The 13,584-nt window shown below is 45.3% G+C and overlaps 1 protein-coding gene across 3 annotated transcripts in view; it reads right to left on the bottom strand.

Annotated features, from left to right (window-relative positions):
- The window catches only part of PDLIM7 (PDZ and LIM domain 7), a 173,420-nt gene extending 161,937 nt beyond the window's left edge, over positions 1-11,483 (bottom strand). For 2 of the 3 annotated variants that reach the window (XM_040405472.1, XM_040405489.1), the window contains exons 1-2: positions 11,290-11,365; positions 11,070-11,174 (exon numbers count right to left, since the gene is read on the bottom strand). In XM_040405472.1, coding sequence (XP_040261406.1) covers positions 11,070-11,165 — 96 coding nt within the window. In that variant the 5' untranslated portion in view covers positions 11,166-11,174; positions 11,290-11,365. Of the gene's footprint in view, positions 1-11,069; positions 11,175-11,289 lie in introns of all 3 variants that reach the window. The other variant, XM_040405480.1, reaches the window with a different exon arrangement.
- Between the last annotated feature and the right edge of the window lie 2,101 nt (positions 11,484-13,584).

Here is a 13,584-nt window from a genome sequence, read left to right as displayed (position 1 = left end):
GATAAGGAACTGGTCCATAAAAAGTGACAGGCTCCCTAAAGGTCTGTTGATCCCACAATACTTGTCAGATTCGTGCAATATGTCGGTTAGCAGCGGAGCAGCCTCTCCTCCTTGCTTCCTCACATGCCGGCGCCGGAACCGGAAGTCGCCACCAATGATTTTAATGGGGTGGGTGGTTGAGGGCGCACTGTGCCACCAATGATAATTACCCCTTAATACAGGAGGCGGGTACTGGCAGCAGTTCAGCGGCAGTTAACCCTTCAGGTGCCACACCTGAGGAGTTAACTGCCGCTGATCGCAGCTCCCTGTCAGAGGCAGGGTGCCGGCTATGTGATTCTGCTGCCGACACCTGCCTCGTATATTATGTGTTAAAGATGACCTTATATGGGTCCGGACTTTAAGTAGCAGGCTACACTGAGCGGCGCCCAGAGATGTCCCAGCACTTACTATTATTCCTGGGCGTCGCTCCGTTCGCCTGCTGTGCCCCATTACTGTCTCCTGCTCCATATGCTAATTACTATCGGAGCAATGGGGAGGAAACATCAGCTTCTCTAGTGGGCGTTCCTTCTCCCTGGCTGTAGCGCTGTCCAATCGCAGCGCAGCGCAGGGAGAAGGAACGCCCAGGAGAGAAGCTGATGTCTCCTCCCCATTGCTCCGATAATAATTAGCATATGGAGCAGGAGACAGTAATGGGGCACAGCGGGCGAACGGAGAGGCGCCCAGGAATAATAGTAAGTGCTGGGACATCTCTGGGCACCACTCTGTGTAGCCTGCTACTTAAAGTCTGGACCCAGGAAAAGTCCTATCATTGGTGGCACAGTGCGCCCGCCCCTCTCTCCGTTCATCGGTGGCAGCGGCAGCAGCAGCACAGGGGGAGGGAGAGACTGCTTCTTTCCCCCATGTGCTGCTGAGGGAACCAGCGCAATCGTGTTCAGAGATACAAGACTGCGCAGCAGCGCAGCCCAGTATCGAAAAAAATTGAAATCCCGGTATCGTATCGATACCGGGACAAAAGTATCGATTGGGTATCGAAATTTCGATACCCACAACAACCCTAGTACCAATATATTTTTTCCATACCATTGTACAGAGGAAGTAACATTACAGGGGATACATACATTCCTATAAAACAAATACCAGACATTCAAAAGACACCAGAAGTGTGGTAAAATACAATATATGAGCAAAAAAGTCCTCAAAAAACTCTACATAAAAAAGATAATCCAGTCAGGCATTTTAGGTATTTTTTGGCTCAAAAAAAAGCCAGGACCAAAACTGAGTGTGAAGAAGCCCCAAGAGATCTTGGTCGTGCGTCAATGTCACGCAAGTATTGCAGTATAGCCAGGCAACCATAAAAATGTATGGGGCAGTGTGCTGCTGCATAGAGTGTTTGTTTGCTCTTGCATTGCAGACACGGTAGCGTGCACCTGCACTTTATTTCAGACTGTTTGGACGTGCTGGTCTAACTGTTGCATTGTACATTTGGGGGAGTGGCTGCCTCCATTTGGAACTTGCACTCCTGCCCATCTGCCCAGGGCTTTAAATCAGCTGGATTCTACAATGACCTGAATTTTGTAAGCTTAGGCCGAGAAGAGTCAAGTCTGATTGTGTAGGTCTTGTCTGTTGGAAGCCAACTTGTCGCTGGTTGATGGGCCTGACACAATTTTGATAAAACATGTGTGCAGAGAGCTTTCATATAGTAAGTACAGCAGAAATGCCATTCATATTTATCCATGTTTCCAGTGTTTGCATGTGTCTTGGCGCTTGGAGCAGTGTGCTAGTGCATATATTGTTTGTTTGCTTTTGCATTGCAGCCGTAGTAGCGTGCACCTGTACTTTATTTCATACTGTTTGGAGGTGCTGGTGTAACTTTGTTTTTTGCATAGAAATGAATGAGGTTGCAGCGTGCCTCGCACATCCAGAGAGGTTAGATTTTTTGCGATTCTAGTGTCACAGCAAACATGCGAGTCACACTGCAACCCCATTCATTTCTATGGCTGCACTTCCCTGGGTGTGACACCTGTCATGCAACCAATATCACCCTGTAGCTGAAACCCAAAAAGGGTTATACCTTAAAAAAGTCTTTATCACATATTGATGTCATAGTGTCAAATATCAGATTGCTTGGGTTCTGACCTCTGAGAACCCCAGGGATCCCGAGAACGAGGGGTAACCTAGTCCCGCTTTGAATGGAGCAGTGTAATGCTTTGTACCGACATGTACAACACCTCTTTAATCAGAAAAGGGACTCGGGACCCTTCATTCTTGGGATCGCCGAGAGTCCCTGTGTATGTTATCACCTATACTGTACATACATGGTAAATCATTTATTATGGGTAACTCCTTTAAAAAAGCAGACACTTATTTTTTTACATGTTTATATAGGTCTGGTACAAACAGGGAATATGGGGTTTTATGACCTGGGCCATAAACACAATACACAGTGATAAAAGAGGAAAAGTAAACACAGCAGCACTATGTCAATGAAGATGTAACAACCACACTGTCTGCCAGGCTTTCTAAATTCACCCAAAGCCCTTGAAAATTCATTAACAATGCAAGAAAAATTAACCTACTGTAGTAATATAAAGTATTTTTTTATGCTGCATACTTTCTCAGCTTTACTAATCAGCCACTGGGTCCTAGAAGCATTGGACTTTACGCCTATACCACTGTCGCAGCTGCGGTGAAGGGAGCTGCCTCGTGCTCCAGTGTGTCGTTCCCTCACAAGTCACATCTCTGCAAGGGGCTCGTCCCCTGAGTTATCTGAATAGCAAAGTCAAGTTCTTTGTGATGGCGGTACAGCAGAGTAGAAAGAGGGGATGCCAGAATTTGTAGTTTTTTACCACGCATTGAAATACTCATGATCAGAGAATTGCTTTAGAATTAGCAAGTCAAAAAAAAAAAAAACTTAGGGCCAGACATTTACGAGCTAGTTGAAGGTGGGAAACTCACAGCGTGTCAGTGTGACGTCCCTTTCTGACATAATGAGGTATAATGGTGTATGACCCTGAGAGTCCTGGAATCAACTGAACTATACTGACATAATACTGTCACTGTAGTACAATAGATTCCAGGACTCATGAAAGCCATGGTGCTTAAAAACATACGTACCATTATTACTAAAATTCTAAATGCACTGAACAAAAATATAAACGCAACACTTTTGGTTTTGCATGAGCTGAACTCAAAGATCTGAAACATTTTCTACATACACAAAAGACCCATTACTGTCAAATATTGCTCACAAATCTGTCTAAATCTGTGTTAGTGAGCACTTCTCCTTTGCCGAGATAATCCATCCCACCTCACAGGTGTGGCATATCAAGGTGCTGATTAGACAGCATGAATATTGCACAGGTGTGCCTTAGATTGCCCACAAAAAAAGACCACTCTGAAATGTGCAGTTTGATCAGCACAATGCCACAGATGTCGCAACGTTTGAGAAGAGTGCAATTGGCATGCTGACTGCAGGAATGTCTACCAGAGCTGTTGCCCTTGCAATGAATGTTCATTTCTCTATCATAAGCCATCTCCAAAGTTGTTTCAGAGAATTTGGCAGTAGATCCAACCGGCTTCACAACCGCAGACCACGTGTAACCACACCAGCCCAGGACCTCCACATCCAGCATGTTCACCTCCATGATCGTCTGAGACCAGCCACCCGGACAGCTGCAGCAACAATCAGTTTGCATAACCAAAGAATTTCTGCACAAACTGTCAGAAACTGTCTCAGGGAAGCTCATCTGCATGCTCGCCATCCTCATCGGGGGCTGGACCTGACTGCAGTTCGTCGTTGTAACCCACTTGAGTGGGCAAATGCTCACATTCGATGGTGTCTGGCACGTTGGAGAGGCGTTCTGTTCACGGATGAGTCCCAGTTTTCACTGTTCAGGGCAGATGGCAGACAGTGTTTGCTGATGTCAACGTTGTGGATCGAGTGGCCCATGGTGGCAGTGGGGTTATGGTATGGGCAGGCGTATGTACGAACACAGGTGCATTTTATTGATGGCATTTTGAATGCACAGAGATACCGTGACGAGATCCAGAGGCCCATTGTTGTGCCATTCATCCACGACCATCACCTCATGTTGCAGCATTATAATGCACGGCCCCATATTGCCAGGATCTGTACACAATTCCTGGAAGCTGAAAACATCCCAGTTCTTGCATGGCAAGCATACTCACCGGACATGTCACCCGTTGAGCTTGTTTGGGATGCTCTGGATCGGCGTATACGACAGCATCTTCCAGTTCCTGCCAATATTCTGCAACTTCGCACAGCTATTGAAGAGCCTGATCAACAACCTGATCAACTCTATGCAACGGAGATGCACCTGTGAGGTGCGATGGATTATCTCGGCAAAAGAGAAGTGCTCACTAACACAGATTTAGACAGATTTGTGAACAATATTTGAGAGTAATGGGTCTTTTGTGTATGTAGAAAATGTTTCAGATGTTTGAGTTCAGCTCATGCAAAATGGGAGCAAAACCGAAAGTGCTGAGTTTATATTTTTGCTCAGTGTACTATCATTTATTCTTGGTCAAGTGACCACACCATTTTTGTACTGGAATATGAAGCACATGTACCTTCATAAGAATATAGTTTGTGTACAAATTGGTCTCTCCTCACATCTCTTCCCAAGAAGGTAATAAATGCTGGAGTAGCGCCCAGACTTATCCATGACATCAGTCTGTAGAGGTATGTCTATAGGCCCAGCTGTCACTGCTTCTCTTACTCTTCTGATACTTTCCATGACATGACACTGTACATACAGGTTTGCAAGTGACAACTTTACTGTCTGCTGTGAATATTAGTAGTATCTAACGTGTTACTCAAGGATCTACTGTTAGATGTAAAACAGTTTCTCTTTTGTCAACTAGCTAAAATTACTATTCAGTTATTTCTTATTATTTGCAACCCCAGCATTATGCTGGCCAGAGATAAAGGCTATGTTCTTAATCCATCTTCTGTCCTATTTGCACCAATATCAGCATAGTTGCCAACAGTGCCAAATTTGCATGGATTGTCCCTAATTTTTTCAATCCCAGTATATATGCACCCAAGCCAAAAAATGTTTGGGGCTTATTTAAAAGGGTTGTCTGGGAATACATAATTTCTATATATATCACTGCTGCTGCCAACAGTTGGCTGAAGAGGATCAGGTGACAATGACCATGCTGGTGAGGAAGAAAACAAACCCCAGACAGGAAGATGGAGACATGGGAGCCAGCAAAGAGGACTGGAGTGGCAGGGTGCAGGTAAGTATGATCCTTTCAGTAGAGGAGGCAAGCTGCCGCCACCTGTTAGGTATTAGATATTCCAGGACAACCACTTCAAGCCTCACCGAGAAGTCACCTATCCGCCGATCAGCTGTTTAAGAAGGCACCGGCGCTCCTGTGAGCACTGTGGCCTTCTCTCAGCTATTCCTAGGCCAAGTGACAACATGTTCATTGGTCACATGACCAAGGAGCAGCTCAGAAGTGAATGGGTCTGAATGCGATACCAAGCACAGCTGCTAACCAATGTACAGTGCTCTGCTTGGTGACCACTACTGTGAGCACTGGTGCCTTCTGAAACAGCTGATCGGCGGGGGTCCTGGGTGTCCAACCCCACAGATCAGATACTGATGACTTATCCAGAGGATAATCCCAAATTCTTGATTCTCAGGGGCCTGCTGAGCTAAGGCCTAACACTGCTAGCACCGCCACTTCATGGACTGTCCAATTTGGACCTAACAATAGTGCAGATTAATTTTGGATATTACAATTACTTACATAGTATGGTGGCACCTGGTGTTCAAACTGATGACAATTTACATGACCACCTAATCATGTGTTGCTAGACACCCAAGCTCAGTCACTCTTTGCACAGCCATTTCCATACATAGTGATCACTGTACACTGTGCAGCATTCAAAAGAATGAGATATCTGCCCTGCTGTGCAGTTCATGACAGTATAGCTGAGATGACTACTTCTGCAGAAAAAATAAGAAAGGACTACATTGTCTGCTGCAAGACTAAATCTGGCCAGAGCCTGCCTCCAGCAACAGAGATTATGATCAGCATGAAGCACATGGAACCATAAAAAGATGAAAAATGTATTTGTGTACTATGATATAAACACTGTAAATTACTTTAAGACCGCTAACAGCCTTTCAGGACTTGTGTTATCAATCCACATGTAACCTGTCACCATGAAATTGTAGTGCAAACTGCAGGCAGCATGTAATAGAGCAGGAGGAGCTGAGCAGAAAAAACATTGGAAAATATGTCATTTTTTCATTTAGACCTCTGTTCTTTCTATGCTTTGGAGTCATGTGGGAGGTCCTATTAAATTAACTGTACGACTATGCATGCAAAAATGGCTGTCAATCAGTAAGTAGGACCACCCACATGACCCAGGAGTTCAAAAAAACAACAACACTTGAATGAATAAATTACAAATAAAACTATACAGCAATCTGCTCAGTTCCTCCTGCTTTATAATGGTGCTTGCAGATTACAGGTTATGTATTGAACTGATTTTCAGCTGCAGAAATTTCTGCAACAAATTTGGTGCATGAGAATATACCGTAATTTTCTATTAAGAAGTTTGGAAAAGCCCTATGGAAATAATAATGGCAGCTACTCTGGTTCTCTAGAAACGTACAACTAATTGTAGGGAGTGTATGCAGCTTTTCTGGACTCGGGAAAAGAAAGGATGCCTGGCGATCAGTTGATCAGTGCAGGTCTGGTTTCATTATCCCTAGTGATCAGTCATTTCTGCTAGCGACACATTTCCACTGCAATGGTAACTGTAAACCAGTATAGGATGGATGGGACAGGTCCACCAGGGCCTCTTGTCTTAAGACAACCCCTTTACAGTAAGCTGGCCACCAGAAACCTGCAAAATACAAAGGGCTTTATCAAGCAGGACAGCTACTGTAGAAGGGCAACACGACTCAAGGACATATCTTTGGGTGTTTTGGTCATTAAATTCTCTTCAGTTAAAATCAAGATGAAGTGTCTGTTTTTACCTGACCTACAGGTAAATAAACGGAAAGGCCACCCACCAAATGTTCAAGAGCCAGAAAGCTGTGACATTTTCTTCTAAACACCTGTTCACACCACATTACAATAAGCTTTTATCACAAATAGTAACATATGTTCGTGCCTTTACAAGACCACTGCCACCTTAACGTCACAGCAGTTTAAAGGTCTCAGGCGGGTCCATTCACACGTCCGTATGTGTTTTGGATCCGCAAAACACGGACACCGGCAATGTGCGTTCCGCATTTTGCGGCCCACAATTGCGGACAAGAATAGGACATGTTCTATTTTTTTGCGAGATAAAGGAACGCAGTCGGCACTGCTCAATGTGATTTACTGTGCAGCAGGAATTGTACTCTTGCAAACAGTCATGCGGTAATATTGGCGGTGCTCACCGGAACTTTTACAACTTGCAGCCTTATTTCAGGTTAAAAACAGAGTAGATGCGGGTCACTTCTCAGAGACACAAGGCAACAGCCGTTTTGCGCTTAGCAGCGCTTTGACAAAGCGCTGCTAAGAGCGAAACGGCTGTTGCCTTGTGTCTCTGAGAAGTGACCCGCATCTACTCTGTTTTTAACCTGAAATAAAGCTGCAAGTTGTAAAAGTTCTGGTGAGTGACGCTATTCTTCTGCTCTCTGTTATATGATTCTATTTTTTTGCGGAACGGAAGTGCGGATTCAGAAGTGCGGATCCGCAAATGCGGATGCGGACAGCACATTCCGGCCCCATTAAAAATGAATGGGTCCGCATCTGTTCCGCAAAATTGCGGAACGGATGCGGACCCATTTTGCGACGTGAAAAAGGACCCTAAGGCCTCTTGCACACGACCGTATGGCCTTTTCAATATTTTAGGGTCTGCAAAAAACAGATCCGCAAAAAATACGGATGACGTCTGATAGCTGGCCCCTGATAGAACAGTACTATCTTTGTCCGTTATGTGGACAATAATAGGACATGTTCTATCTTTGAACGGAACGGAAATATGGAAACGGAAGTCATACGGAGTACCTTCCAGGTTTTTTTGCGGATCCATTGAAATGAATAGTTCCATATACGGAACCCAAAAAAACGGAACATAAACGGGGAAAAAAACGTTCATGTGCAAGAGGCCTAAGGGCTCATGCACACGAACGTGCCGTTTTTTGCAGTCCGCAAATTGCATATCTGCAAAAAACGGATGCCGCCCCGCGTGCCTTCCGCAATTTGTGGAACGGAACAGGAGGCCCATTATAGAAATGTCTATTTTTGTCCACAAGAATAGGAAATGCCTCATAATTTTTGCCGGGCCACGGAATGGAGCAACGGATGCGGACAGCACACAGAGTGCTGTCCACATCTTTTGCGGACCCATTGAAATGAATGGTTCCATATACAGACCGTTTATGGAATCAAAATACGGTCCGTATACGGAACGCAAAAAAAGTTTGTGTGCATGAGCCCTAAGACTTTGAGGCAAAAAATTTAAATTGCTAAATTTCCTAAACGAAATGGCAAATGTTGCTTTCGGACAGCAAATATTGTACTCATGTTCAAAGTCTAGGATTAATACGTAAGAAAGAGCATAAAGGTCCTAGAAGGAAAGTCACCTGGGTGCTGGTACTGAAAGGGTGAATAGCTCAGAAATGTGTGACTGACATGCCAGACATATGTGACTGTAGGCAGCTGGCTGGGTGTCACTGGTAACTATAGAATGATGGGTGGAGGGCTTGTATAATGTTCACAGGTCACTCCAGTTTTTTTTAAGTTGGGGTTGGAGAAACCTGATGGGGGCCGAGAAGCGGAGTGTCTGACATTCACTTCACGCCCTCCTCCCTGGGTGGGGCAGCTTTTGTTCCTGTGTTGATTTTGCTTCTGTGCCATGCTCAGACAATCATTTCCCTTCCTGCCCTAGTGTTTGTATGAGGGGAGGTCCTGCCTAGACAAGAGCAGCCTGCTTGGTGTTATTTTCAGGGTGGGTGTGAGAATGGTGTCAGAGACTTCTGGTCTGGTGGAGAAGACCTGTCCATGCTGCTGTTCCTAGGGTATTATCAGTTCAATACCCAAATAACGCCTCATTCTCCTTAGCTTCGTTATTAAAGAAATCAAGGGGTTTATACCATACTATGTGTTGTATTGACACCTACACTTGCATGATAGATAGATAGATAGATAGATAGATAGATAGATAGATAGATAGATAGATAGATAAGCAGCACTCCGGTCTTAGTGAAAAACGTGGATCTTTAATACGCCCATTTGGTGTATTAAAGATCCATGTTTTTCGTGAAGACCAGAGTGCTGCCTTTCTCAATTTTTATTTTACATTATGGATACCTTTCCAGAACCTCTGAAGGACTGTGCACCTGGCAACCTTGAGTGCTGCTATTTTTTCTCTTATTATTATTTCATTAGATAGACAGAAAAAAAAATGTTAAACGGATGCCTCAGAGTGATGCCATACAGTGGCATCCATTCATCATAGAGTTCCATCGTAAAAAAAAAAAGAAGAAAAAAAACCATATACTTTTTTTTTACTGGACACTGCAGGATACAATAACTTGGTGTGCTGTGCTTTTGTATCCTCTTTTTGTAACATATACGTCAAACAGAGGCATAAAACGCTATGTGAACCCAACCTTATATAAGCAATGGTAAATTAAGAAAATCTATCATCAACATGTTCGAATGCACGAAAGTTTATAAAAGCAATTAGGGTCCATTCACACGTCCGTAATTTGGGTCCGCATTCGTTCTGCAATTTGCGGACCCATTCACTTTCAATAGGGCTGGAACGGATGCAAATCCACATTTCCGGGATCCGCATTTTCGGGATCCACATCAGTTTTTTCGGGATCCATTTTTTCAGGATTCCGTTCCTGAATAAAATAGAATATGTCCTATTCTTGTCCGCAATTGCGAACCAGAAAAGGCATTTTCTATTATAGTGGATCCGCAAAACACTTACGGACGTGTAAATGGACCCTTACTGTCTTAAAACGGTAGCTTGCAGTTCCTAAGCTATACCAGTATGTGCCAGTGCCCCCAACCAACAGCTGCTATTTATACTACTGCTGACCTCTAATGTGATAGAGGGGTCTTTGGGCCTCCTTAGACACCATGACTAGCACTGCTCTCCCCCTTTAGCTACACCACTGCTGACCTAGGGGACCTCATTGACCTCAGTATTTGTAGGCCAAGACCAGGAGCAGGTCCACAACACAGAAGAGGTATAGGTCTTTCCACCAGACTTCTTCCCTATCGGTTGCGCACTCTTGGTTTTGGCTCATGTAAAATACTGTCCGTGTGAAAGTGGCCTTAACGAGGCGATGATCGGTACGATTGAGCCACAAACCAGCCGATTATCATTCACATTGTAATTTCAATCACATATTCTATGGTTTATAAAGCAGACAGTTGCCTTTACATAAAGCGATAACATGGCGTGCTTAAACACACATTCCTGTTTACACGTATGAAATTGTTAACGTCCAGTTATGATTTTTGTGCCCACACAAACGATCGAACCAACGAGAAATCTACCGATTGTCTCTCTATCGTTCATTGCTTTTACACTGCTCGATAATCGTGCAGTTTCACTCGATGTAACGATAATTGCCTCATGTAAAGGTAGCTTTACTGTGAGACAAATTATCTGCATTTAGTCAGAAATAAAAATGACGTCCGGAAGACATCTTCTCTGAATGTGAGGTATCATGCATAGACATCAAACTGTAACCTACAGTTTTATCTCTTATTTCGAGGGCAGGCCATGATGTGTCATGGAAATAGGAGCTTTCACTTCAAGGAATTCCTGTCATGAAACCGGATACACACATACTGCTTTTCCTAGTAGAACTTTTACGTTGTGCCTGCCAGGGAGGGACAGGGAAATAATGCAGGGGTTGGTATCACCTATATGCCAGCATGCCATCTCTAGGTACAGATACATAACCAGCTATACATTCATTTATACCGTCACAAGCCAACCCCACGCTTCAATAGAGATGCAATCTCCTGCAGCCTGGCAACCATGGGGCAGGGTAACAGCAGGCACTCACCCTGGAGATGGAAAGTGGCATGTTAAAGTCCTTGCCTCCCTGCAGTCGGAAGCCCCAAGGGGCCGGTCCATCCAAAGTCACTTTGTAATCCTCCATGTCATCAATCTGTAGGAGAGACAATGCAAACATATTAATGTAACAATGCTGGGTTAACCCTGAGAGGAATCCCCCATCTACTATCGGTGTATAGGTATGTGGAGCCCCCCACAAGGTCACCCACTAGCAGCGGCGGCGCCTATGGGAGCTCCATGCACCTCAGCGTCTCCCCCAGTCTCACCCAAGGCAGCAGGCGGAAGAAGGACAGGCTCCGAGTCCTGCCAGCTCTCCCCGGCTCCCAGGCTATATAAGGAGTGTAAGATGACACCCGTGCCGGGGCCCGGGGATACAGGGAAATGAATCATGCTTGGTTTTGGGAGGGACCAGTCAGGGCTGCAGTACAGCGCACACATTCCCAGCTCCTAGCGGGGGGGGGGCACATTCCACAGACGGACACAGGGATGTCTCAGGAGCCGGCTCCACATCAGAGGGGCACTGACCTGGGCAAAGCTCCTCACCTTTACAGAACTAATTCTAGACTTTTCAGCAGTGTTCTCCACAATCCTAAAAGTCATCATGAAAAGGGGCAGCAAAGTGGATAGACTCACACTGGCACTACTTCTACACCAGCGTCTGCGTGGAGGAGAATGGCACTTTTTCTTTATTTATTTGCTACTTTTTTATTTTTATGCACATTTTAATTTTGTCGAAATTTTGCCCACATTGTAAATCACATCTACATTTTATTCCATTGATGGCACAAATGCCACTGAATTGTGGTAAAAATGTATTTGTGCCTTTTTGTGCATTTTTACCCAGTAAGAGTATGGTCAGAAGGTGTGACTGACCACGTGCAGCCAAGCCACTGCTACCCATGGCATACTGCATGCAGGGTTGCCAACCATCCCAAAATTCCTGGACAGTCCGTAAAAATAGGCAACTTTTTCCCTGCATCCATGAAAAAAATAAAAATAGATATGTCCATGATTTGTGTTGAGGGTGATGAGACTTGAGCAGATTATTTTTGTAGTAATTATTATATCACAGTTTCCAATTAAGGCCTCTTTCACACTTGCGTTGTCCGGATCCGTTGTGTACTCCATTTGCCGGAGGTGCTCGCCGGATCCGTAACACCGCAAGTGAACTGAAAGCATTTGAAGACGGATCCGTCTTCAAAATACGTTCAGTGTTACGCTATTAAAGTCCTGGTTGCCGTAGTAGTAGTGGGGAGCGGGGGAGCAGTATACTTACCGTCCGTGCGGCTCCCGGGGCGCTCCAGAATGACGTCAGAGCGCCCCATGCGCATGGATGACGTGATCCATGCGATCACGTTATCCATGCGCGTGGGGCGCCCTGACGTCACTCTGAAGCGCCCCGGGAGCCGCACGGACGGTAAGTATACTGCTCCCCCGCTCCCCACTACACTTTACCATGGCAAACAGGACTTTAGCATCCTGGCAGCCATGGTAACCATTCAGAAAAAGCTAAACGTCGGATCCGGTAATGCGCCAAAACGACGTTTAGCTTAAGGCCGGATCCGGATTAATGCCTTTCAATGGGCATTAATTCCGGATCCGGCCTTGCGGCAAGTGTTCCGGATTTTTGACCGGAGCAAAAAGCGCAGCATGCTGCGGTATTTTCTCCGGCCAAAAAACGTTCCAGTCCGGAACTGAAGACATCCTGATGCATCCTGAACGGATTTCTCTCCATTCAGAATGCATGGGGATAATCCTGATCAGGATTCTTCCGGCATAGAGCCCCGATGACGGAACTCTATGCCAGAACAAAACAACGCAAGTGTGAAAGAGCCCTAAGGCTACTTTCACACCAGCGTTTTTACTGGATCTGTCATGGATCAGCAAAAACTCTAACGTCAAGATAATACAACCATCTGCATCTGTTATGAACGGATCCGGTTGTATTATCTTTAACATAGCCAAGACAGATCTTTCATGAACTCCATTAAAAGTCAATCGGGGACAGATCCATTTTCTATTGTGCCAGAGAAATCGGATCCGTCCCAATTGACTTACATTGTGGGTCATGACGGATTGCAGCGTTATTCTGTCCGCGATGGGGACGCAACCAAACGGAATGGAATGCATGCTGGTGCACTCCGTATCATTCAGTTTTGTCCCCATTGACAATGAATGAGACTATGACGGATCTCAATAGCGGAAAGGGAAAGCGCAGATGTGAAAGTAGTCTAACACTAGTGGGAGGCTGAAAAGTCAGCCTGAATTTGTGGGAGGGGCATATTACCTTTTTAAGCTCCAGCCCCCAGCTCCTCAGGGTGCTTCTGTTCACACGCTGAATAGGAAGACGCCCGCTGGTTCCACAGCTGCTGCCGCCTTGTACGTCGCAGGTTTCGCCCCAGGGAAGGTATCGTATGCGGGCAGTCCTTGTTCCCTACACTGGGCTCCCCGAGCAGCGGCACAGGCTCCGGCTTCCGGTCACGAGGTCGACGTGCGGTCCAGCG

This window comes from Bufo bufo, chromosome 1 (assembly GCF_905171765.1).
Source record: "Bufo bufo chromosome 1, aBufBuf1.1, whole genome shotgun sequence".
NCBI classification, from domain to species: Eukaryota; Metazoa; Chordata; class Amphibia; order Anura; family Bufonidae; genus Bufo; species Bufo bufo.
Note: the sequence above shows the minus strand (reverse complement) of the source record. Positions and strands in the feature narration are given on the sequence as shown.